The sequence below is a fragment of the Atractosteus spatula genome, chromosome 1 (assembly GCF_055471065.1).
Source record: "Atractosteus spatula isolate fAtrSpa1 chromosome 1, fAtrSpa1.hap1, whole genome shotgun sequence".
NCBI lineage: Eukaryota > Metazoa > Chordata > Actinopteri > Semionotiformes > Lepisosteidae > Atractosteus > Atractosteus spatula.
Window position 1 is genome coordinate 65,550,428 of NC_142706.1, and position 27,580 is coordinate 65,578,007.

The 27,580-nt window shown below is 35.2% G+C and overlaps 1 protein-coding gene across 1 annotated transcript in view; it reads right to left on the minus strand.

Annotated features, from left to right (window-relative positions):
• spock3 (SPARC (osteonectin), cwcv and kazal like domains proteoglycan 3) overlaps window positions 1-27,580 on the minus strand; it is a 106,138-nt gene that overhangs the window by 4,289 nt on the left and 74,269 nt on the right. Inside the window, exons 6-9 of the mRNA XM_088917703.1 lie at window positions 26,211-26,319; window positions 13,396-13,512; window positions 8,137-8,358; window positions 5,266-5,328 (exon numbers count right to left, since the gene is read on the minus strand). Of these exons, the coding sequence (XP_088773829.1) occupies window positions 5,266-5,328; window positions 8,137-8,358; window positions 13,396-13,512; window positions 26,211-26,319 (511 nt within the window). The remainder of the gene's footprint in view (window positions 1-5,265; window positions 5,329-8,136; window positions 8,359-13,395; window positions 13,513-26,210; window positions 26,320-27,580) is intronic.

The window sequence follows — 27,580 nt, forward strand, 5'->3', positions numbered from 1 at the left end:
ATAAATAAATATCATTCAGTAGTTGGGTTAGATCCTAATAAATGCAAGAGAGAGATGAGATATGCAGCTATATTACTGTAGGTGTCGTTTGTCTGGCTGAGGGAATTGTCAGCCTCACCATAAGGGTGAGGCTGTTCAGACCCCCAAAAAGGAATCCCCCAAAAATACAGACGCAGCATTCGGCTGTGGTTCTGCTGGAACCACGTAAAAGTTTTGGTCAAACTACATGCATAGTGTATAATAAATGACAGAACAAGCACAACGCAAGTTGTTTGTGCTTGTATGAGCAAGTGGATTCGGATTTGATGTTCTAGAAGCACGTATGCTGCAGGCGCCAAAACGCGAGACAGCAAAAGGGTGGCAGAATTAGCTGCTAGCAGTAGCAGAAGGACCGGCTAAGTTGGTGAGTGTGGGAAACCAACTGCTAGGCCGAGAGGAAAACAAAAACTCTCCGTGGGAGAAAATATATCTCTGGAGATTCTGGCCCAATGATTGCCTCACTATGGACATGCTAGGTGCATTAGATTATGGATACTGGTTTTTCACTCAGTCTGGAGTTTTGTGACTGGGGAGACTGTACTGACCTAGAAGGAGCAACATGGAGATACCCTTGCAGAAGTGGAAGGTGCAGGTGAGCAGGGTTTTTGTTGCCTTTCCAGCTTCCATCTATATAAGTGAGTTACGACAATGTCATCATGTTTATACTGGTTAACATGGTGACTTGCCAAGCTTGGAGGGAGGCAGTAGGAGAGGTGGTCAGAATGTAGCTGTACTATCCAGATTGAGATTGGAACTCTGTGTGTGCCGCGGCGTAAGGCACTGACTGGAGACTAAAAGAGCTTCTGGTCTGGAAAAGTAGTCTGATAAAGAAGAGAGTTGATGCTTGCTGAATTTAGTTAGGAACTAATTTCAAGATGAATCCCCCCAAAAAGATGGAATATTTGGTATATACTGTATGTGGCTAGAGGCATGGGAGGGAGAAGAGTCGAAGGCCCACCAGCCAAAAGGAGGTGGGGGGTAAATGGGTGTGAAGCCCATCGCTTTAGCTCCCTAGGGCCAACTAGAGACAGCATAGGGGTGTGTTTGGTGCAGGCTGACTCCATGTGCTTGCACCCGTGCGGAGGAGTGGGAGTCAGCAATTGGTGGCTTCTGTGGTGGATAGCGAAAATAATGATTGGGGAAAGACAAAACCACATATATACGGAGGGTGGACATAATAATGAAAACACCAATGAAACTATAAAGGAGTTGGGGTGTCCATTGTCTTCAGAACAGCTTAAATTCTTCTTGGAATACTGTTATACTGTACAAGTTTTGAACACATTCAAGTGTGATACTGAACCAAACTTCAAGAAGGAATGCCTCAGGTTTTTGAGAGATGAAAGAGGTCGAAACCTGCATCACACTGAACATTCTAGATCTTCCCATAAAGTTTGAGCAGTGTTTAGATCAGGTGATTGGGAAGGCATAATAAGTATTGTCCTTATCTGTCAGGGAGCTTTGACTTGGGACCGCTGTACCTCTTTCCTAATGCTGTTTACCCTTGTTTGTCGTATGTCATTATGATTTTTGACACTGATCCCTTTGACACTTAAAATAATTTTGCTATTTCAATGACTGATGCACCTTCAATTCGGGCACCAACTATTCGACCTCATTCAAAATCTGTTAGATCTCACATATTAAAGTGTTGATTTTAAGATGCATTTTGTAGAGGAGCTTATTGGTAATTAGTATTAAAATTAATATGAAACACATGTAAGAATCCTTTTTGACTGTGATTTAGTTATCAGTTATTTTGTGCATTTCTATTATTTTGTGTGAGACACACCTGTCTGTGATGAAACGAGATGCATATTGCTCGTATGAGAGAGATGAGCTACAAGAAGTCCAGGGTGCAAGATGTTTATATGCATTCAAGCAAAAGTGTGAGGGAAAGGATTTAATCTTCCTCCTGATTTTCTATTATAACTTTGTAACAATTCCATATTGCAAATAGGTAAGAGATAAAATAGAGAAATTATTGGTGGTTTGAGATTTGTGAAGTTTAAAAAAAAAATTCAAACCATTTTATTCAAGGTTTTTTAATATCTGTATCTCTAAATAATTACAGTCCACTGAGATGTACTGTACATAATCACGTATGTGAACTTTCGGTCCAGTTTTAAATTCTACCATAAACTTTCAGATATCCACATAACCCTTTTGTTTTAGATAAACAGAAAAAAATGGAAGATTGTATGAAACATAAAATAAGCAAAAGATCATAAAGGACAAAAATAACAGTTCAGGCATTATAACTTTGATTCATCTATATTAATTTTAACAGCTTTAATTGCTTTACTGAAAATTTAAATATAATTCCTTGCAATTTCACACAATTGCAAAGTAGTCTGTAGAAGCAAGTTTATGCATTTAAGTATTTATTTGGATAGATGACATACTTGGATATATTGGAATTGTACTGGATATGTTTTTTTTTCAAGAAACAGTATAGCTTCTCTGTATTGTAATTTGGAAAAATAAATTAATGTCCAATGAAACAACACATTTTCTAGTTATCCAATCAACTGCTATACACCAAACCTTTTTTTAAATGATTGAAATATGAGGTGTGGGTGGCAATGCAAATCTATTTCCCTTTATAAAGTAACCATCTTGCAGTGTTCCGACAGTCAAGAGTACAAAAGAGCTGTCATTAATTCACTTTTAATTCCTGATATTTTTATTCCCATTACCCCGTTTTCCATCAGGTATTGGGTCTAATGCTGTTTGATCCTTTTTAAAATAAGCTCTCCTTGGATGCTGTCCCCATGAACTGTGTGGGTAGCACATCTATGGAATTCATTTCTCAAAGTGTCAAAGTGTGTAAGTGGCATTTCACAGCTCGGTAGACTATTTCTATAGACCTCATCAGGTTTAACAGTGATTTAGCTTAGTACAGTATAAAAGTGAGTTTCCATACGCAAACAGAAAACTTCAATTATGTGACAATCCTTTTCACTGCAGTTGCAGAAAAATTGGTAATGACTATCTCACTTTCATACAGTGCTCCTATTTTACATATTCTTTCTAACGCAGCCCCTTGAACCTTAATTCTGTCACTGTCTATTTTATTGGAAAGACTTGAGTGAAAATGTTTTCCCTCTTTAATTAAGCTTTGGATTTGAATTTATCATTACATTTTTTAATTCCACGGGTGATTAAAACAGATGTGTATTAGTATATTATTTTACATACTTGAAAGGATGAGTGAATGTTTCTTACATATGACCAAAGTAAAACTGACTATAGACTCAGTATGTATTAATGTATAATGTATTAATGTATAACAATGTATTAATGTAATACAAAATGTATTAATATACATTTTCATATTAAAGGCTAATATACACTAGCTCCTTTCTGATACTTTTTTATGCTTCTGACGTCTGTCTGGTGTCACATTGGTGTCACACTCATGTAATCAATGCTGCAATCTACACTTGCAGCATGTGTAGCACAAAAGAACATGAGGCTCTGCATCCTGTTCCTATGCTTCAAGTCTATTTGTGTGCTTCTGTTTGTGTTAAATAGACCATAAGAACACGTAAGTGAGCTTTAAGAATGCAGTGCAACTATTTTTGCATCATACAATCACAATATGGTGCCCCAGTGGCCCACTATCCCACCAGATATTACAGGATGCATATAGGGCTACTGGGCATTTCAAATGTCACTAGTTTCTCTGTGCTGTCAGTCAGACCTCTGTGACTTAAGCATATGATTTCACGCAGAAAAAAACATTTGCCAGTACTTGTTTGGTTTCTGTGAAAAGTTTTGCTCAAGGTTCATTTTAAAACAGACTATCTGAAGTTTATTTGTTGAGCTAGAAAAGTACAAAGAACTCTAGTACCCGATCATTCCTTCATACAATCTCATCACAACAAAACATGGTCTGGAAAGCCATTTCATCTGCTGGCAGTGCACAGCATGAGTACTGTATGGTACTGTAACAGACTGCATGACAGTGATATCACAAATTTAACACGTAATTTAATTAATCAGCATGATCTTCTGTAAAAAAACAGGTAAAGGTTTATTCCATGCTGAAAGGAAAAGAAAAGAGACAAAAAGTTTTGGCAGCGGAGCCTTTTTCAGGTGTTTTCAGCAACGCTTTGGTACAGTGGTAAAGTGTGCACCTCTCAAACAAAAGATCCTGTATTCAATTCCTGCTCAGGATAATCTGTTGCATACTTATTGAATATGTTCTTTGGTTATACAGTTTCATTGGTATCCATGATATGTAAAGCAGTTGACAGGTAAATGGCAAAGAAATTGAGGAGCCTGAGTAGTTTGCAAAATTGGAGTGAACAGATTACATTTTAGAGATGTATCAGCTGCCTAAAAACTGCAAACAGTATAGATTCACTTTATGAACTCAGTCATTGGTTTCACTTTTCTGCATCTTAAATATTTTAAATATTTTACAAAACATCTCTTAAGTGAATTAATCATGGTGCTTTTTGCATGCTTAGCTTTTGCTAGATTTCTTTTCTTGGTTTATGCTGATTTTGTTTCTTTTATTATTTTATTTAACTACAGTATGTCTTACTGGACAATGAATACACTTTGGAATACTAGTAATAAACATTGTTGGGCACCAAGAATTCTCGCACACCATTGTCTCGCCAAGCTCTAGTGTAACAAAACCATAGCAAAGCAGAGCAAATACAAGGCACACCACAGTAAAAGTATGACAGTATAAAGGCAAACCTTCATTATAGATATCTAATAATGTATCTAATAAAAAATCATTTTCGATCCACTTCTCCTGCTGCGTCATATGATATTTCAATTAAATGATATTTTTAGGTAATATGAGTAATGCAGGTTTTACATTTATAAAAACAGAATGCATTTACAAAATCTCACAGGTGTAAACATAGATAATACAAGATTATATGCAATTTAAAGCCTAATAGGTAGAGTACAAAGGACAAATGTCATTGTGTACAAAATTAATCCAAATAATAAATAATAAATGACTGACTTCACTTGTAATGTCAATTTCTATTTCAAACGTCTCTTGCAATTTGTGATCCAAACAAAGAAACAAATAATTTCCCATTAAAAATAATTTAAAAAATTAAACATTTAAGATAAATGAGAACAAGTAAAGAATAGTTTTAAGCTGTTGCAATCATTTCATTTAGCTTTGTTTTTGCTATTTTCCTTAACCAAAATAACATATATTTGCAATACCGACACCAATGTACTCCTTACCTAGGAGTTTCTTTCCAGCTTGCTGTCTCTGAATGCCGGAGAGTTCCATCTGACATGGGGGGTCTGTAAAAGGTATTTAAAACATTACATGAAATGTATTCCCATCATAAAAATAAAAAAAAGAATTTAGACATCTGATTTTACAAACTCATAACACACATATCTAGGAAGTTATTCAAATCTGCAATTCTGATACAGCACATGGTCTCCTCCATAGCACTGAACAAATTTGAACTTCAATGTTAGAAACATACATACAGTATATACAGTATACTGTACATATGTACTGTATACAAGTAATAGTACAAGGTGAGATACACCCTGGACAGGACGCCAGTCCATTGCAGGGGACACAAACACAGACACACTAACACCAGGGCCAATTTTCCCAGAAGCCAATTTACGGTTATACAGTATCTTTGGACTGGGAAGAAACTGGAGCATGTGGCGAAAAACTGACACAGACATGGGGAAACCATACAAACTGAAAACTAATATTCTTAACATTTGTATTGTTTGCATGTGATTTATTGTATTATAGTCATATTGTAATATTCAAAGTAATGTTTTACTTTACAGTCAAGCAATTTCTATTAATCAAATTAATACAAATATATTGTACTTATTATTATACATTTTGAGTAATTCTGTACATAAAGTATATTTGGGATATTAGAAAAAAATGTTGTGTTTAAACCAACTATTTAATTTGAGATCACATTATGAATGTTTAACTTTTTGCATTTTCTGTATAGTTTGCTTTATTGTCATGCTGCATATTGAAACATAATCTAATACATATGGAATCATACTCTCCCACATAAGCAGACAAAAGGTTTTGGTTAACTTCAGAAGTTTTTATATTGCTGCCATCATTAATGACATCATCAATCAAGACAAGAATGTCAGTGGTTTAGAGCTAATCCATCCTTTCTCAAAAGTACATGTATAACCTTTCAGTACATTATACATTTATACTCGCTTGCCTCATCTTTGTATCTCACCTGGTCTTTATATTCTTGGTGCTGATGAGAGTTTTACATCTTGTGGTATAACCACAGCTCCTAATTTTGTAGTCTTTGTCTTTTGTGAATGATGGATTTTGATACCTTAACCTCTGAATTCTGGAGGCTGTTAGGGATTTTGCCAAGTTATTTTGGAATTTTCCTTGACAGCTGTGATAATTGTTCTGTAATCAACTGCAGATGTGTTTCTTGGCCGACCCAGTCTTTGCTGATTGGTAATTATACCTGTGGTTTCAATCTTCTTCAATGTATTTCAAATCATTTATTTTTAGTACGCGGAAAGTGTTATGGTATAGTCCTTTTTGAGTTTTTCTTTCTTTGAGCAGAAAGGTAGTTTTGTTTTCATTATGGTTTCGAACTATAGACATTACATTATGCTGAAGTCAAAGTGAAACAGGATGATAGGATGTTTACTTTTATAAGAGCCTAATTAACTGACAACAAACATTTGATCAACATGAGACACTTGTGAGCCACTTGTCCAAATACTTTTGCTGCTTTAAAATAAGAGATGCAACACTATCATTTTTTAAATTGACCCATTTGTTTTTAATTGCACAAGGAGCTCCACTTATTAGTCACGCTTGTTATTAAAAATGATTTCAGTAGTTTGGTTAGATCCAAATGAAAGTGAGAGAAAGAGGAACAAGTATAAAGTATATGGCAAAGCTTGCCTGCCTAAGAGAATGGCAGCCTATCTGAAGCTGAAAAGGTGGAAAGGACTTTTAAACTGGAAACTCAATTGGGGTGAATGACGGTGTAAATATTTCTAACGTCCTGAAGGGGTATCGAAATAGGATGATGGCATAACTGTTAGAGTATTTGAAATAAGAGAAAAACATTATTTGGAGCTTCTGTACTTTGTTGGGTTGAAATGACTGATTTGTACAGTTCCTGTGAAGATGGTAATGAATCCCTTTTAATGAAGGTGTGGTAAAATGGACTTAGCAGGAAGGACTGAAAGATTCAGGGAGTGCACCCTACAGTGATGCATGAAAGTAAAACCACAAGTGAAAAGCCAACAAATAGGAGCTCAGTATTTGGCAGCTCCTGGAAGATGCTGTCGATCCCCCATGGTGGAGAAGCAAGTGCCAAGAGTGCTACAGATATTTGGAAAACATGGGACTGGCAAAGCTAAAGTGAAGTCTGGAATGACAGACTGGAGGACGTCCCATTCTTGACATTGATCAGGAAGTGTGGTGCTTAAGATAACCTTGTACTAAAGCATATGGAATTTGTTAGAGGACAATGATAAGGGAGAACTGACTCAATAATCGGGAATGAGATAGTTGAATGTTTGTTCTGTGTTACCCTAAATATACTTTTCTGGAGGACCGATAGATTGGACTAATGTAGTGAGTTGAGTGTTTTGTCCTAAGGTTTTAAACAAGCATAGTGAGAGTGATGACTGTGTTGTGAAAAAGGTAGCTTTAGTGAGGGAATGAAGTATCTGGCTTGGAGGAGATGTGCAGGCATATTAATCTGTTGGCTGTTTGTGACTACCGATGTGGCTGGAACAGGTATGTCAGGAAGAGTTCTTTCCGGACCCTATGCAGACGACACAATCCAAGGTAGAGTGAGGAAACACTGGGAAAAAAGGGATGAAGGAGACGGGAATGAAAACAGGGGGGCGTGTCCATGGAGTGCTGGTGGTCGGGGGGAGGTGTGGCTGAGGCAAACAATCCAGAGATGAGTCAACAAGGGAAATCCAAAACAGGGAGCACTGTATGCATACACTATTTGTTTCACAGACAAAAAGTATAGTTTATTTCCCAGTAAATTAAGCTTGTTTAGACTATTTAATAATATCATTAACAAAATATTATTGTAAATCAGGCCTTCTTACCTTGTTGTCTTTGGAAGCAAGAACACCATTCATTATTAGATATTAGACCATCTCTGTAAGTGTCACAGGAGTTGAAGAATGACTTGGTGCAATGTTCATTTTTGTCAAGATATAGACTTGCAAGCTCTGATTGATCCAGCAGAAGGTCAAAGTTTGTGTCCAGTCTGTTAAACATCCATCCTAGAGAGTCCTTGCAAATAGGTAAAATACTTGTATCAAAGCCTAAAAACAATAAAAAAGTGTCACAGTTAATGCAAGGAATACTGAAAATATATAGGAAAACTAAGGTTCTGCCAGCAAAACACATTTTCACGTACCCTTTCATATATTAGATACAAACACATATTAGAAAATGTTTTAGGAGTTCTTTGCCAGCAGTTTATGATGATGATGATGTTGTTACGTCCCAGTGTGTGTTCTGTGTGTGTTTTTCTGTTATGTCCACACTGCGGACCCTTGATTGTTCTCCTTTCCCCATTGGCCCACCATTACACCACACTCTCAGTATGACATCATTATCAATCAGCCTCTCAGCCAATCAGAGTGCATCTTATTCAGTATATAACCTGGAGGTTTTCAGCAAGGAGAGGCCTTTCGTTTGACTTCGGTCCCGTTCGGTTTTGGTTTTCGCTTCGCTTCGCTTCGCTTCGCTTCGCTTCGCTTCTTGTTATTGCTTCGGCTTCGTTTGTTGGTTTGTTTTGCTTTGTGTGTGTATATTTTCGTATAGCTTCGGCTTTGTTGTTTTGTTGGTTTTTTGTTAGTTTCTTTGTACTTTCGTTTGTTTATGTGTTCATCCTTGTTTTATCATTACCTTGCCCCAGTGTTACATGTTCAACTTTTGTGTTCTTTTGTACCCTGCTCCTGTTTATTACTCTTGTTTTCCCTTATTTGTCTTCCTGGTTCACTTGTGTTTTTGTGTGAACTTTTGTATATAAGGTTAGTTTAGGTTGTTGGGTACACTTACACACTTAGTTGATTTTTGTATTAGTACACTAGACTAGTACGGGTGAGTGCCATTTGTCTTGTATGGTTTTGGGTAGTCAGTGCAGGTTAGCTAGGGTGTTGAAGACGCTGAAGACCGTGTGTTTCGGGTTTTCTTTTGTAGTCAGATTAGCTTTCCCTCACTGTCCTAGCCAGCTCCATTTTGTTTGTTATTTTCTTTCCTTTGGCACCACTCTAGTTCCTTACCCTTCTTATCACGCTTCCTAGTCCCTCACCAAAACCCCCCTGCTTCCAAAAGAATTATCCTAAATGTTACACCCCTTTTCCCCTAGACACTTGGGGTCGTAACAATGTGATGGATAAAACCATAAAAATATAAGATATGCAAATGTTTTTTTTTTAGGTTTTGATTTTTTACTGTCTTCTTTATCACAAACCAGTATTTTGTATGTTTTTCTCTTCCATAATCTTCCATAATTGTACTATACACGATATTGACTGGATTTAGTGATGCAATGATTAATTCAAACTTGAAGTTGGAGGTCAGCTTGTCACAATTCTTCTTTTGACACTCATACAATGCCAAATACATCTCCAAAACACCGTAAACAAGAAATTAAAACGGAGGACTTCGATCAAAGATGAAAACAGGAGCACCTGGTCTGATTTCAGGAACATCAGTGGTTCAATATTACCCAGGTCCTCAGAAGCAAAAATCCAACTAGCAAAATGAATTCTAAAAACTATAACTTATCCACATTGACATCTACCTCGCAGTTTTTACATTTACAAAGAAGATAATATGGAATTTCATAAAGCAAATACTGAATTGTAACCATACCAATCTAAAACATATTGTATCTGTAGAACAGGCATACAACTGCTTTTCTGGAACCATTCATGAAGGAGTTTATACAGAAAACCCTCATGGCTCCCATTTTGGGCTACCTCCCATTTTGCAGTGAGTGCATCGTGATGCCGCATTTTAATGCTACACATAGAGCCAAATGAGAGAAAATAACAAAGGAGCTGAATTTAATTCTCTCCAAATTTACTCCAAGTGGAGTCAGTCACTTTTTTTTTCATCTCCTTGATACAAGATCACTGGTGTTTGGAAAGTGAGCTGGATCAGGGGAAGCAATTGAGTCGAATGCAGGTTCTATGTTTTGTACCAATGCATAGGTTTTGTTTAAATGCCTTATTTTTCCTTCTTGTTTTGGCATTACTCAACAACAACATTCACATATTCCTGATAATCTGATGTTCTAAAGCCTTATTCTGCCCCAGATGTTATGATTTTACTACACCCTGGAATATCCTCAGTGGTTGTGCTCTTTTTAGGCCAAAGGCACCAAATATTTTCATTTAGTTTTCTTAATAATATTAACCTGTAAGATTATTTTCACTTTTTTATAGGGCTAGTCCAAGTGAAATAATCCAATGTTTTCTGACACCACATTGAACAGATAACATGGAAAAGTGGAATTTACAGTAAGCACTAAAGTGTGACCTACATTTACAGGTTTTTTGTTTTCTATTATCCCATTTTCTGATCGAAAACAAATTTCATTTTCAGCAATGCATGAGTGGTTCTATAAATTCATAAGCCATCAAAAATTGCTTTGAATTTATGTAAGAGTTGCTAGATTAACCTGTGGATTTAAAGGTCTTTCATTTATGCTTATCCAGGTGTTTTGTCTGCAGAGCAAATCCGGAATCCCTCTTTTCTTATAGTTAAACTTTAATGCACTTTATATAGCTACATTGCAAATCATAAATGAATGAAAAATATATAAACTGACATTTATGTAAACTTCGTTACATATCAAATAGAATTTAATTACTGTATAAAGTGATATTCAACATATGAGTAATTAGCCAGGAACAATATATACTGCATATAAACTGACATTTATGTAAACTGTTTCTTGGAATTGAAAGCCGAGGAGAAGACTGTTAGAGATGGACATTTGAATAAAAACGACCTCATTTTATAATAGTGTTGGGGAGTATCTTGCTTAAATCTATTAGAGTAGCAAGCTACTTAAGTGATTTTAATTTCACTTTTCATATAAATTAGCTGCCATTTCCTGGACAAATTAGGAGCAGCTGCATTGCAACTGTTTTACAACCTAGATTTTCTGTCATAAAAGTTTAAATAAAGTGTTTCTACAGTATATCTTTTTCTACAGATGAATGTAAATCCTCCACATACAGTCCGACTATGATAATTTACCCTTTAAGATGTACTGAACATTTTTCCTGCTGTATGTGCAGAAGGCAACATTAAGTCAGCCAAACTCATTTTGGAAGCTAACAAACTTGTAGGAATGTTTTCGCAAGTTAACCAGTAAACTGGTGAGGTACAGTACCATTTAAAACTCCAATGGTTACATATCTGTCACAGTCCGCTATGATTTAGTTGTAAGGATTGTATTATTATCTTCAATGACAAAACTTTTTCCAAAGAAATGTCTTTTTTCCAAATGGATGTCTTTTTTCACATTATCATGAAGTCTGCAACAACTTTTAAAATCTTGGTTTGCCAAACTCAGTTAATTCAATAACTTGGAACAACATGTATCAAGTCCCCACCACTGGAGTAGTTCTCCTGAACTAACTGCAGAAAATCAACCATATGTTTTTCTGAGAAGCAGCCTGTGTAAGGAACAGAAAAGCAGGTGACACACAATTGTTCTAGGAGGTGATAAGTGGGTAGGAGCAGTACACAAATGTGGCCACAAACTTAAAATTGACTTGCAGGGAGGTAATTATTTTAACTAATCAAAATATTTTAACATTATTTTAACATCCTCCTCATCAAAATACCTATCTGATTTATTTAACACGCACACTTTTGGAGTCTCACTTATATGAGCCTTTATAGTAATAATGAGCTTTGCAGTATTTTGCACCTACTGTATTTTTACAGTCCAGATGTACTGTAAGTTGTCATTCAGAAGAACAACACCAAGATTGAAACAAACTAACTAAACACAACACAGGAAGTACACAGGTAAGTCATCAAAACAAGAAAGCAAAACTCAAAATTTGAATTTGAAAGAAAGCTCTTTGGATTTACAACTTCCAATGTGCGTCAGTAAACCAAAGCAAAATTCGCTGTGGAGACGCAACGCGGGCATGTGACAAGAACATGGGAAGGGCCACCACCAGTATCAAGACCAGCTGGCACACCACATCAGCTGTGGATGGATCTCCAGCAGTGTCAGCTGGTCTTAATATTGGAGCTGGCGTGTCTTGAAGGTACAGTAATCACACATACTTTGCGGCCCTGAATTAAATCAGCAGAAATAATTTCTGTGCAAAACTGAAGGAGTCTCCTTCAGTAGGAAGTCTCCTTTATTTCCCTTATTCTCCTCCTTTTTCCATGGTTTTGAAATGTGTTATCGTAACAAAACTGATTCAATCAAAAGAAGATGCGTGGTATTATGTAAGTTATTATTGTTAAAATTGCTATTTTAATTAAATCAAATAAATTAAAAAGTCTATAAACCGACATTTATGTAGATGCGGTTATGTGTCAAAAATAATTTAATTATAAAGTGATGTTCAATATACCATATGAGTAATTAGCCAGGAAGAAAACAACAACTGACATTTACTGTTTTTTGGAATTGAAAGCCGAGGTGAAGACTGTTGGAGATGGAAATTTTAATGTCACAAAGGCTTGTAATAAAGCTTCTGATATCTGCTAAATTATAAGAATTAAAAAAACATAAGCGTATTCGAAGTAAATTGATGTATTTTTGATCCCACTGATAAATTACTTTTTAAAACATTTTAGTATTTAGTATTTTGGTGCCAATGTTAAAGATAGTCTTAAACTATCTTAAAGAAATATATTTGCCCGTATGTAAAACATGTAACATCACAGCAACACAGCAAGGACATTTTTCATTCTAAACAAAAACATTTGTCAGAGTCCTACATTGAAATTGTACTTCTAAGATACATCACTAAGAATTTTTGCTAACAGATGATCAATCTTGACAGCCATGTGCAGTTAATTATTATGAAAATAGAATACTTAGGTTAGCACTAACTCTGTTTGTTTAATGCAATTTAAAAGCATCTGCAAAAGCAGAAATTTATTTTAAGAAAGCAGCTTTCAATGCAACTAGCTATGTACGGTACAAGTAGCTTTAGTTTCTCCATCATAATGCCACATGTTACATCAAATATGTGTCATGCTTGTACCAATGCAGAGACAAATGCAGAGACAGATCATGGTTACAACATAGTACAACATAGTTAAAACAGTATCTTTATAGAAAATAAATAAATGCAAAAACTCACGACTCCTTTCCGGTCTTTGGATCTTGACTTTTTTGTTCTGGCTTCCATTTTCGTGCAGCACTTTGAACCAGTCTCTCAACCTGCTAACCACTTCCCTGAGCTCCATGTCACTGCAAGCTATTAGAAGAGTTATGTTATTGAAACAGCCAATTTAACAGTAGTCAATGAAGCCTAATGATCTTGTTAGTTTTTAATTAATGAAGCTAGTATCTTGAATCCAAAAACAAGTCTTTTCTTTTTATATCAGGAATTTCTTTACTTGGTCCCGTTTTAATTAAATTTGTGAATGCTCGCTGTGTAAATGACAGAGGTACTACAGTACTTCACACTGTACCCTTGTTTAACAAAGCCATGCTACATTTTCAAAGGACTGAGGTGTCATTGCCAACATGACACTTTTGACTGATACCCCATCTGTATTTGATAAATCCCTTGGACTTGCCTATTTTTATATGTGGAAAATGGTTTAGTATAATGTATAAATTACATTAACATCATACAATATGATCAGGAGACCCTGAAAAATTGTGACAAAAATGTCAAGTTTAGCACAGAGGTCAGTTACAGTACATACAGTAGGATACACAGTTTTGGGCGATATGTAAATTGTGGATGACAATATTACCATGGTGGGGGAAACCACTATTATGATATGATTGTAATATGATGTGAAATGTCTCTTAAAAAAGTACCTTTTTTATCATGCTTGTCTTGTATTTGCTTAAATCTCTCTCAGATTACTACACATTTACCTGCACTTTGAATATTCAAACTGTTGTTTTGTATTCCTCTTGCTTGTGTTAAGAAAGACCTTAGAAATCTTCAGTTTCTTGAACTGCTGTGTGTAATTGCTGAGACTGTAAAATTCTGTGCTTTGAATTGTATTGCCTATTGTTCTGTTGGCTCACAGAGATAATATTATTATTTTTATTTATAATTGTTCTATAATTACTGTTTTACATTATCATTCTTCTGCTGTACTAGCACTGTGTCCTAACCAAGGGAAACATCCTTCAGAAAATAAAATGTTTTATTGGGATCTAGTATTCTAAAAAAAGCTAAAAGTTAATTAACTTATCATGCTGTCTCCACATAAATCCAGTCCCTATATTGATAATGCCAGTGACTGTCCCACTTGGAAGAAAACTATAAAACAACTATATTATGTTACTTTAACCCTCATTTCCCCCAGGGAATAATAAAGCTTGACTATAAACACCAAGAAAAGTATGTAAGAACTTGGTATGGTATGAGTTCTGACCATCTACATAATCACAATTCCACTTACAATGCTAATGTGACAAACAGTAAAATAAATCTAGATCGAAATGATACAATTTTGTGATATATACAGTATTATGCATTACCTGTATCATATAAAATATTGTGACATATAATTTTAACGTACAATGGCCTTCTGTAGATACATAAAAAACATTAAGAACAAAAGAATTGCCAAAATACCTAGACCTAAATAATAGTCAGTGTCAGAGGAAGTGTGCAATAATAAAAACATAATAAACTAAAGAGAAAAAATAATCTTTTCTTGAAATATGATGATTACTAAAAAAATACAGAGGTTCTTCAGTTGATAACTGTTTAGTTCATTCTGCATTCTAACATAAAAGAACACATAGTACAAATTAAGCTTTACATATCCATAAATAACTTTCAAATTGCAAAACATATTATTAGAAAATATAAGAAGTGGAGGAATACATAGCTTGCTTCTTGCACTTTTTTAAAAGGCAACTTTCTCAGGTTGCACTCAGGTATAGTATAAAGGCAATAAAGAAATAATAAACTGAAAATAGATCATGTCCGAACAACACAATTTGATTTCTAATGACTTCTTATTACTTTTTGTTTTGGGAAAATGAAACAGTACAATAGCACAATTGTCTATTAACCCTTCCCCAACCCAGGTGGCAACCCCCTCCCTCCCCAAGCACAAGAGGACCCTAAGAATCCCCTTCAGATGGCAGTATTTATAATGATGTTTGCCACTGGAGTCCAGCCTTGAAGGCCCCCAGTCCCCTCCTAGGCCCACTGGAGAGTTCCATACTGTATGTACACCACCAGCACAATCAACCACCCGCTTGGCAGTGGTAATGCCAACTCCACCTCTTCTGCTTGAGCAATCGAGTGACGAGTCCTCGCTCGACAAAAGAAACGCTGAGATATTTTCCCAAGTACTATATGGTAAATAATGTTGAAGAGACCATCCAGAAAACACTCCCACATCATGTAAAACGCAGCTTGCCACTCGTAGTGAGAGAGAAGGGGTAAGTAAGACCCATGAGGACACTTCTGAGGAGTCAAATAACTTTTACTGTATATACAGTAGATAGCTAAAATTGTCCATTAGTAGTTATGGTTTTAAGATGCCAAATACAAATGTGCTCTACACAGTATATACAGTATGTCTTCATCAACCATACATGTCCCTTTTTCCTGCTCTCATTGCCATTGGTTTATATGAGAACCCGACAAGGTGAGTATAAAGAGAAGAGACTAGCTCTGTTGTTCCACCTATACGGAAGCAGCAACATCTATTTACTTTCTCTAAAAGTAACTAACATGTTTATTAAAGTAGTCTAAACTGCACATGTTCCAGGACAAAAAATTGAAGTAAGTGAATCCAAATCAAATAGGGATGTATAAAAAACAAATGCAAAGGCAGAGATTACATAAGCACAGAGTTCTGATCCTGAAAAGAGCTTAAGAGACAGAAACTGTCTTTAAGTTGCTGAAGATTTAGGGTATTCAACAGCAGTAAAGTTAGGGCATTCAAACAATCTCTTAAAAAGATTGCCACATAAAACCCTTCCTTCAGGAGAGAGCTCCCTCTACTCACCAAATTAAAAACAAATGTTCATGAACGGTTTTTATTTATACTTTTACACAAGAATAGTCAATACTAAAAACAGATGCTAGAAAAACAGACGTAAACTAGACAATTTTTTTCAATTTGGTATCAACTGTAAAGCTAACATAAACTAAGACAAGAAATATTCTCAATAATAAGAGAATACAACTAGTTGTTTAGTGTTATACAAATCTGTCTTTCCATTTGATTTAATGTGTGTTTGGGAATTAATGTTGACAGAGTGAAAAAAACACTCACTGTAGCCACATCCATGCTTTCCTTTGGTATGGTGTCCTTTGGTATGGTGTCTTTTATAAAGACAAAAGCCCCTGTCACCTCCAGAGTGTAAATGAGCAGTGGAGACACATAATAAACATGATCTTTCTGTTCTATCTTTATTAATCTAAATTTGCATTAAAATACGAATCAGAACCTGCTTCCAAGATGTCGCAGATTTCTGTATAAAACCTTTGAATTAATTTGACTAAATGTTACTTGTGACCTTGCATATTGCATTCAAGAATTGAGTCCCTGGAAACTTCCCAATTCCACATGGCATAATCTGGCCTTCACCATAGAAAAAAGCTATGCATTTGGCTGTTGTTGACTGAGAATAATCTACAAAGAAACTGAGGTGGTTCCTTATTATTTTGATTGGGATTTCTGGGCATCCCATATACTGTAAGAACCTGTTGAACTTTAACAGCAAGGCAGTTTGAAGTCTATTATTGAGGTCTTTTAGTTGTCCTGAAATTTTTCAAACATCTGAAGACAGTGAGGAAGGCAGTAAGATTTTCCATCACAGTAACCTGAACAATTAAGTCCTGTATGATAGTTGGACTGTGCTGTTTGCATGTTCTGTTCGCTGAACAGACCCAAAGACTCAGCCAGCATTTACAGTATGCTACCATTCTGCAGATAATGTCACCCTGGGCAGAAAAAGCTTTCTTGATCACTCATGTCAGCTCCACCTGAATAGACTCTTGTTTGAATCACTTCCCATATTTTTGCTGCCTGAGGAACTCTTTTTTTCCTGGATGTCTTCTTGAGCCAAAGCTTATCAAGGATAGAGAAAATTATACAGAAGGGTGGTCTATAATCAAGTTTTGAGTAGTGTACAAGAGTAGGATAATGAGAGTCGACCATATTCTCACATGTCACGTGATCTCTCCAATTTCTTAGTTTGTCACATAATGAGTTTTCTACTTCAGTTATTTTGTGGTGAGATAATTAATACAAATGGGACATAAACCATACTGGCAATCTGCAGATCCTTAATCATACTGGCACAGGCTTAATGTCCCATATACAATTCAGTTTATGATTAATATATTATAAAATGTAAAATTATTCCAATTAAATTACCTTTTCGTAAATACATGGCAATATTTATCATTATCAGCAATAGCTGTTAAAAGCAAATACAAGCTTGAAACTGAGTTGTGATCCTACAAAGGAGACTTTTTAAACAAAACCACACGGTTACCTTTTTATGCTAAGGTCTGTATTTAAATTATGCAAGAGGTGAAAGTAGTGAAACTATAAGTCAAGACAGTTTTAAGTTTGAATGTTTAATTATTTTCTTTCATTGTTACTAATAATTAAAATCATTGATAAGGTTAACACTGCAGATGCCACAGATAAGATCAGAAAAGATTTCTCTTTCAAAAATTAACTGTTTCCACAGGAATTGAAAGCCAATGAAGCATGTTAGTTGTTCTAAAAAAATACAAAATAATTGATCCTAAAGTGAAATGAAAACATGCAGAAAATCTGTTAGTGATTTCCCTAGAGAACAATCTGTTTACTTGAATGAATGCAGAGTTTATCATACGCTGCCTTCTCTCTTTTAGCTATGAAGCATTCCCAGTTGCCCAATGATAGGATCTGCAATTACAGAGGCTGTTTTAGAATTATTTTTTCTCAAGCTCTGGAATGAAAAAGATTGCATTTGCAAAAATAAACAAATTCCCGCTTCACTAAAATCTACTATAATGTCAGCAAGAAAAGAAGGTGTTTAAAATTATTTTTCAAACAAATACAGTAATAATCCAGATTTCTACTTTCAGAAGTTATCATAATAAGTGATTAATGTCAATGTAGTAAGGGAAATGTTACATGTCACTTTAGGACTGTGTGAACAGAACAACAATAATAAGTTAATTTATATTCCTTTGGCACAAAATCACTGTGCTAATGGTTACATGGGCAGGTACTGTCACGATCGCTACTCTCCCTCTTAAGGGCGCTCCAGCCCTTCCTCGTTTTCCCCCATTCCCCACACCTGTTCCTTTGCCCAGCCCCTTTTTAGTTCCACCTTTAAAGCCAGAAGCAGGCGTTTGCCCGAGGCTTCTCATTGAATCCCGTTTCTTGAGAGCCCGGGGTCCTGCCGCGTCTGGCTCCGTCATGGTTTTAGTTTCCTGTTCCTGATTCCCTGCCCCGCCGGTTCCGACCGGTTTCGTGTTTTTAGCTCCTTTGGATGGATTCCCTGGTCTTGGACTCTGCCTCCCGCATTGGATCCCCCCTTTGGATATACCCTTGGATTGTTCGCCTTGGATTCACTCCCCCTGGACACCTGCACTCCTTGGACACGCCCCCCGTCTCCAGACCCTTCTCCTGCATGACTATTTTCCCTATTGTATCCTCACAATTCCGGATCGTGTCGTCCGCATAGGGCCCGGAAAGAACTGATAGTTACAGGTACAGTAAACTTGAAAAATAATGTATAATATTTTAACTTCTTTAGTCTTGGCACTGTTTTTATTGCCAATCAAAAGACAACTGCAATTGTAAATGTCAACACATGCTAAGATTTTCTTGTCATTGTCATTTAAACTGCCATGAAAATTGCTGGTCATGTATAGCGTGTGCTGTATGGGCCTGATACTACAACAAAGCATATTCAGAACAGAATGTGAGGCCCACATTGACTCAAAATTCAATATAAGATGGACAAAATTAAAATCATCATTGACTATTCAGAACAGCTTCTCACTGTTGTTATCTGAACTCTAGTTATACCTTTGTGATGAGTGCAATATCTTGACAGTAAAATTAGGTGTCCCTCTTCCCCCTGGGTCAGAATTAAAAACGTTTGGCTTGGTGTGGTGAGATACCATACCATGGAAGGTGATGAGACTTTAAACCAGGAATGTCCTATCCTGGCTCTAAACCCCCCCAGTGATCTCAGTATTAGTTTAATTGGATCAATTTTGAAGAGACACACAAATCTTACAAAAACACTGGCCCTCTAGGACCATGACTGGAGACCCCTGCTTTAAAGTGGTGTGCTGACTATTTGCAGTATTTGTAAGAGTAAAGGTTAACTCTATAAAAAACACTGGTTTACTATATATAGTCCCACATAAATGATTTGTTCATCTGAAATAACTCCTAATTTCTCCACCTGTTTTGATGTACAGTGAGAAACTGGTACAGAATGTGTGCCCTCCCATCAGGCAAGTGCTGCACGTGGTGGTAGATAAAAGTGAGACAAATTCCAATATGTAAACTTCTAAAACAAGTCCCTTACAAATGCTCATGATGCAAAATCAAGATTCCAAACGCATGTAATCAAATAGCAAAAATAACACTGAGAGTAATAAAAAAACAAAATACATTATAAGGTGTAAAACAAAACTTCAATGCAGGCAATCATCATGATACTCTGTTATTTTAAAATCCAGAAAATAAATAGAAATGTATAGTTAAATTCCACCATAGTTATCTATATTGTTTCACAACTTAATTTTAAAAAGTCTGAAGATCAAGTGATATGAGCAACAATATTACCTTCATTACAGTAAATAGATTGAAACTTTATAAGTATATACTTTATAAGCATATTGAAGCAGCTGATAAGATACTCTAGGGCTGGCCAGGCTGACTTTAGAACTGGAAGGTGCTGTGTGTTCTGCAGGGGAGATGGTGGACTTGCTCGCTTTCCAGGTACAGGAGAACCACAGAGCAAACAGTCCTTTGTTCATAGCTGTGTCCATATTGACCCATTTCAAACATTCTAAAAGCTGATGTCTAAAATATCTGAATTTTAAATTGAAGGTGACATGAATAAATGGGAAATTAACATTGTTGGGAAACATGAAAACAAGTTAGGTTTACTTTGGATTTATTTCTAACTAACGAGCAAATTCTGTAGTATCATGTTGTGACTGGTAGAAAATTAGTAATCTTGCTCTTGCTATTCTTACTCGACTGTAATATTCTCTTGTATTGTCACTGAACAGAAATTTCTGACTGGGTACAGAAAGGCTTCCTTCTATTGACAGCTAAACTGAGGAAATAAGCTCAATAGCAACGCCCCATGGCTCCAATAAGGCTGAAGTTATAATTGTATCTTTCCATCCTTTAGTAGGCACCCTACATATCCTCTTGAATAGTATTTCTAACACTGATGATAGTAAAACACAGACAATGCATCACATTTCTAGATATACAAAATGTCGCTGTATGTCACTACAGAAATGTAAAGCTTAAAACTGCATAAGAGGTCCAATTGCCAACATATGTTACATGTAAACATGTTTTGGATCAGAAATAGACTATACACTGTACGTCTTTGTTTAGCATCCCCACAGCTTCTAGTTTTCTTAATTTGTTTTGTACAAGTTACAAACGCGTGTATTGCTGAAGCTGAAGGAAAACAGGAGTTGCTAAATCACTGAGACCATATAGATAACATCTCGTATTCACCAAAAGTATCAATAATGATGCAAAAAGGAAAGTTTTGTTATGACCATTAAAAAGGAAGGACTCATTGAAAAGTGACAGCATTTAGCATTTCTCAAAATGCCTCTCATAGATTACTGAATTACTCACTGGAAGAGCTCAAGACTTTAAAGGAATGATGTACATAGAGGATGGAGCATAAAAATGGTGCATGACTGGTATTAGCTTTAAAAAGGATTGACACAGGATTTATATATGACATAGATAGGTAATTAAGAGAAATGTAAGTCAGAAAATTTTAAATGCCAGTAAGTTTGCCTATTGTTCACCTTTGATCATCTTGTCCTGTCAAGCTTACGCATTTAAGTATTGTGAGATTTGTATTAGGACCACTGTATTGTCAGGGGAAAAAATAACTAATAGTTAAATGAAAGCGTACTATACCATCTGTTTGCTTCTTATCAGTGTCTGGATATTCATTAAATCAGTAGAGTGAATGATAGATCATAGATCAAAAAATTATGATGACAGTGCCATTTTCTCAAGTCTGAAATGCAGCACTTATTAAACAAATATCAGGCGTATTAATGCAGCCCAAGATTGCTTTAACCTTGTTACATTTCCAGCTATAAAATTCCAAACTTCTTGGATTTTTTAAGTTATCTAGTGTTAAACAGAAAACAAATACTATAGATAGAAATATCTTTGTTTTGAGTAAAGGGAATAAAGACTGAAGTCTATGTGCATCTGGATCCCAGTAATTTCTGTTCAACGGCTAAAAAATATTACAGCTTTTGTTGTAGATATTTATGGTCTTATATGTAACCAAACTAGATAATAGGCATCTGGTACAATGTCAGCAAAGTTCCTGATACTATGTATCATTATAATGTACAGTACCTGTACATGGATAAAGCATTCTGATATTATAGCAGGAAATTTTAAAAATCATAGCCATATGGGCCATAGCACAGTGCACTCTAATTGTGTTATGTATGCAACATTCTCTTACAAGAAGCATCCACTGTGGATTTAGGCAAAATATACTGTATACTATGAAAACATACAGATAATTAAAACTAATGTAAAAAGTTTAATACTTTAACATTTAGAAACAAAATGACCTGTATGTTTGCAAAAACATATCATAGCTACTTAATGTAAGGTTTTCAACTTACTGTAATTTATCCAGGAATTTAAATGATGTATGTTAACAACATGCATAACAATGCTGTAATACACATATTTTGGTTCAGGTACTAAGAAATGAAAATGACTTTGGGAAAGGTTGGACTCTGTGGGTGTAGAAAACATAAAGTGATGGCTAATAGCAATAAACTGTTTCAGAAACGGCCTTGGTTAAAACCAAATCCCATCCAATATGCCTCTGTTCTTTCATATATATTATATGACAGTGATAAATTAGAGTATCTTTCACAAATATCATTAATAGCGACACTGTAACAAAATCTAACATGCAGAGGTGGTTTGATAGTCATCTATCTCTGAATCAGTTTTAATATATCATTTTATTTAAGTATTTTGTTTTTTTAAATAAAGATAAGAAACTCCCTTGGCATTATAGCCAATGTGGATTGTTTTATGAGTTGATGTCCCTAGAGTCACGCGATCAGAAGCAAGGATCTTGTACAGCATCCACAGTAAATGAAAGGCACAATCTACTTGTTCTAAATCCATCCAAACTAATCTACTTGATCTCTCTGATCACATAACTGGTGTCACAAAACCGACAAACTTCATGACTTTATGTAACATATTTTGGACTTACAGAAATATTTTCATAAAGTACTACATTGAATACTAAATCTGCAAAGCTGCAAGACTCCAGGATTAAATGAGAAGGGAGAAAGTAGTTTATGAAGAATCATCACATTCTTCAACTAGACAATGTGGAGAATCAATAAAAATAAACAGGAAGAAAATAATGTTGGAATACAGTAAGAGCACAGAGCTTAAATCCAGATAAGTAAAATTAAAGATTGCATTAGTCTGACCTTGGAATATGGTGTGCAGTTTTGGTCTCCATTCTAAAAGGTTGTTGTTTAAGTACAAAGCAGCACCAGCAGAGGGAATGTCATATTCAGGCAGACTAAGGGTTAATATTTCCAGTTAATATTTTTAACTGACAACAGAAGATTACAAGTGGACTTGACTCAGTTATTACACATCCTGAAAGTCACCTAACCAAACCAACTTGGAAGACTTGAAAATTAGTAGCAACACAAGAAACCAGTGACGGAAGTAAAAATTAAGTTTACGACTAAGACCAAAAACAGGACATTTTATTACACACAGAAATGTGGAAGTTTGGAATGAATGTCTAGAACTTGTGGTTAAAGCTGACATCATTGAATCCTTTAAGAAAGGAACTGATAGATGTCTTACAATCATATTGTTACTTTACTATCTTGCTTGCTATACAAGCAAGATGGACCCTTTGTTTGCAACCTTTATGTTAAACAATTTAACCAATTTGAATATGACAAGAGTCTTGTAAAAAAATATTGGCACTCACATTTTCTTTGAAATCCTTGAATGAAATCTTGAAAATTGTTGATAGATGAATAGTAAGAAATTTGTTTGTGCATGTACTGTAAATGATCTGTGACCTGCACATGCATAAAAAACACACAGGTTCACACTGCAACAATGCCAGGGCTTAATGATAAAGAGTGGCCTACAGAGCAAAATATACAAAGATGTAACCCATATCATGTGTTGCCAATAAAAACGTTTATAAATAAAGCAATTTTATAAGCCAATGTTTATAGAATAACTCCTAATTCCTTATCCCATATCATATTTATCTTGAACTTGGGCTTACTCTCTATTTTCCAAGTTGCAAAATTTATTAAATTTCCCTGTATTAAAGTTTTTTTAGAAGACGTCCGATTTGAATTCCAAATAAAATTCCTATTTGTAAAAATATTGTACCATTCAAAGCTCTAAATTTTGAAAACATTTCACATGGTTTGCTGAAGAACATAATTAAATTAACCCAATAAAAAACAAATGGCATTATTATTATTATTATTATTATTATTATTAAACATTATTACAGCTGACATTAATATGCAGCAGCCATATCACTCTGACTCACAACTGGCAACCCACTGAAGCTCAGCAGGTGTGAGCCTGGTCAGTACCTGGATGGGAGATCTCCTGGGAAAAACTAAGGTTGCTGCTGGAAGAGGTCTTAGTGGGGGGCACTCACCCTGTGGTCTATGTGGGTCCTAATGCCCCAGTATAGTGACAGGGGCACTATACTGTAAACAGGCGCCGTCCTTTGGATGAGATGTAAAACTGAGGTCCTGACTCTCTCTGGTCATTAAAAATCCCAGGGCATTCCTCGAAAATAGTAGGGGTGTAACCCCTTGACCCTTACCAATCATAGCCTCCTACTAATCCCCATCTATGAATTGGCTTCATTGTTCTCCTCCCCACTGAGAGCTGATGTGTAGTGAGGTAGTGGCGCACTATGGCTGCTGTTGCATCATCCAGGTGGATGCTGCACATTGGTGGTGGTGGAGGGGAGTCCCCATTACCTGTAAAGCGCTTTGAATGGAGTGTCCAGAAAAGCACTATATAAGTATAAGCAATTATTATTATTATTAACTAAATCAATGAATAGGTAATAATAAGAATTATTTACAAAAAGAATTGTAAATGACTGTACCTGCAATATTGTTAGAAAAACAATATTGCAGGTACAGTAATATATTTATTATCATTAATAAACTCCCAAGTGTTGGTAGTGTTTTTAACTGAATTTAACATTTTCAATATTGACAGTATTGATCAACATAGAAAATAAAAATGTTCCACAAAAGCAAAATGCTGCAGGAATGTTTAACAGACCTAGTATCAAGTATAAAATATAAAGATCAAGTATAAGTTCAGAGAGCTCTGCACATAATTATGTACTTTTCCTTTTTATACTAACAGAAAAAAAACATGACATGAGAAATCTTAATAACCTTGTTCATATTGCAATGGAAAATACTTTAGCATCCAATAAGAACAATAAAAAGGAGCAGGGATCACAAACAGTACATAATATTCAGTCATGAAAACTGCAACTTCAGTATATTTTGACAGTGAAATGTAGAATCCACCACAGTGACATTGATGAGTCATTAATGTGACATTTGCCAGATCTGACACATTACCTCAGTGACCCTGAGGATCAAATTAGTAACAGTACAATATGATGTGATGCATCTCACACAAATCTGAGCCAATATTTGCTGACTGCTTCAGGTGAAAATATGTTTTCTGGGATTCCTGGTGCGAAACAGTGCTTATATAATCCTTTGTGTCACCACACATTACTGTAAAATCTGTATACTGTTGAACAGACAGAAAAGCATAGGGAAATAAGATAAAATATTTCTTTTCTTTGACATTGTGTGTCACAGGTTTTACAATACAAAATGAAACACTGACACCTGCAAGAAGGAGGAAGATTTATTTGCAAAAGCGAGGAAATCCTGACCAATAATTTCTCATGATACCAAATAGCAGGAATTATCAGAAAATTCCTGACAGTCACATTCAGTACTGTACATCCCAGATTGCATCTTTCTCTAGACTTGGATTTTTCCTCTCCTTGAACAAAGATCTCAAATTATTTCCTCCCTGTGCAGCATTTACGCTACACATTTTTTCCAGTGTTTCCAGCTTTTGAATGTCTTCTTGTGAAATTTCACATAGCTTTCTTAAATGCTTAGTCTCTGGTTTTGATACTGTAACCTTCATTATATTTTCTAGGGTAATATTATTAATCATTAACACATAATTTCTTACAGGTCTCACTGTAAAGGGTAGCTTCCACTGTCACCAGCCATAGGAACAGGATGATGGAAATATTTGAGCAAGTTCATAAGCAAATGATTAATGCATACAATACTAGAATTTAAGTACCATTTACTGTACATTTCCCTATAATTCTACCCACAAATTCATAGTTAAAATAAATTATTTTAATTTTTAAATTTAAACTATTAAAATGATTACAGGCTACTGTAAATGCATTAAAGGTCCAATTGTATAAACTGCAAAATTTACCTTAAAACTACCTTAAGAGTTATTTTTACAACTAGGCACTAAAACTTTATTGGACTATATAATTTTACAATTACCAATTAAGTTCCTAATGTTTTATTACATATTATTACAGAAAATCACCTTAGGGAGATACACAAACACAGCAGAAGAATAAGTGCTTATTAGTACTTACTCTTCTTTTCCACTTTATTCTTTGACTTATTTGAAAGGCAGGGACAATACCCAGGACACTTCATTGAGATCTGTTTCCCTGAAATACATGCTTGGTATTCCAACTTGCACTAAAAGACAAAATAAGAAAGAAAAAAAAGTGTTAACTAGAAAAGCAATACGGAATGGTTGCATCTGACTGTGAATTCTAACTGAATTGTTGGACTTTATAACTTATTGGTAACCAAAAAGTTTTTCTATGGTACTTTAATCACAAAAATAAAACCTGTTCATGCAGACAGGGAAATCTTCATAGAGTATTGCAAGTGTTTTTTATAAAACAAGTTTATAAATAATCTGAAAAGGGAAGCAATTTTTGATAACTTTGATTTTTGACATTATAATACATTACAATTTCATATGTAATTGTTTAAATGAGGGAAATAATGAATGTGATCATTCTTATTGGGATCAATGAGAGCAAGATACACGCTTCATGTACTGCCAGAACACTTGTTTGTTTAATACACAAAAAAAATAACTCTCTCATAAAAAAGAATATTCAGTTCTGGAGACAATGCATTTATTCTGCATTTTTTATTCAATAATATTTGAATAACTTAAATATTTTACACACATTCCTAAAGCTTGTTAGTACTTTGGATTTATCCATGTAAAGTTTATATTATCAGGAAACTGCTAATGGTGGTGAGGGATGCAAGGCAGGACCAAGCAGATACTGTACTGTATGGCTACTCTCTCGCTGGATGGGATACCAGTCCAGGCTACTATTTACAACCAGTAAAAAAAGTCGTGAGGCATTCAAGGCTATATATACACTATGTAAACATAGTATATAGTCCTATGAGGTATTCAGGTTAGTATTATTAAAACTGCACATGTGGTATGTTACCAGCCAGTAATAATTTTAGACAAGGCTGACTGTCACTGAACAAATCATTGAAAGAGATTTCCAAGTCAGTCCTCAGGGGCTTGCAAAAGATTTGGTTTCATTAGAAGTAGTAGTAGTTAGCATTTATTTTACGTTTTACACCATCATCTCTCCACGATTGTGTGTAGGACCGCATGAAAAAAAGAATGTAATTAGCTTTTTATAATTCATCACACCAGTAAATCTTTAATACAAATTAATTTAATGACTATTAGAATATACAGTACTGTACCTATGAAAGTAAAACAAAAGATATGAATACCATGACTGTAGAAATGCTTGTGTTCCAGAAATTTAATACATGTAGTAGAATCCATTTTTAAAACATACCTTACTTATTTTTATTCTATCAATATTTCAGTTGCAGCATTTTGGTGTACTATGTACATTATTTTTTAATGGACATTAGCACTGAAAACTAGCGAAAGACCAGTTTTATC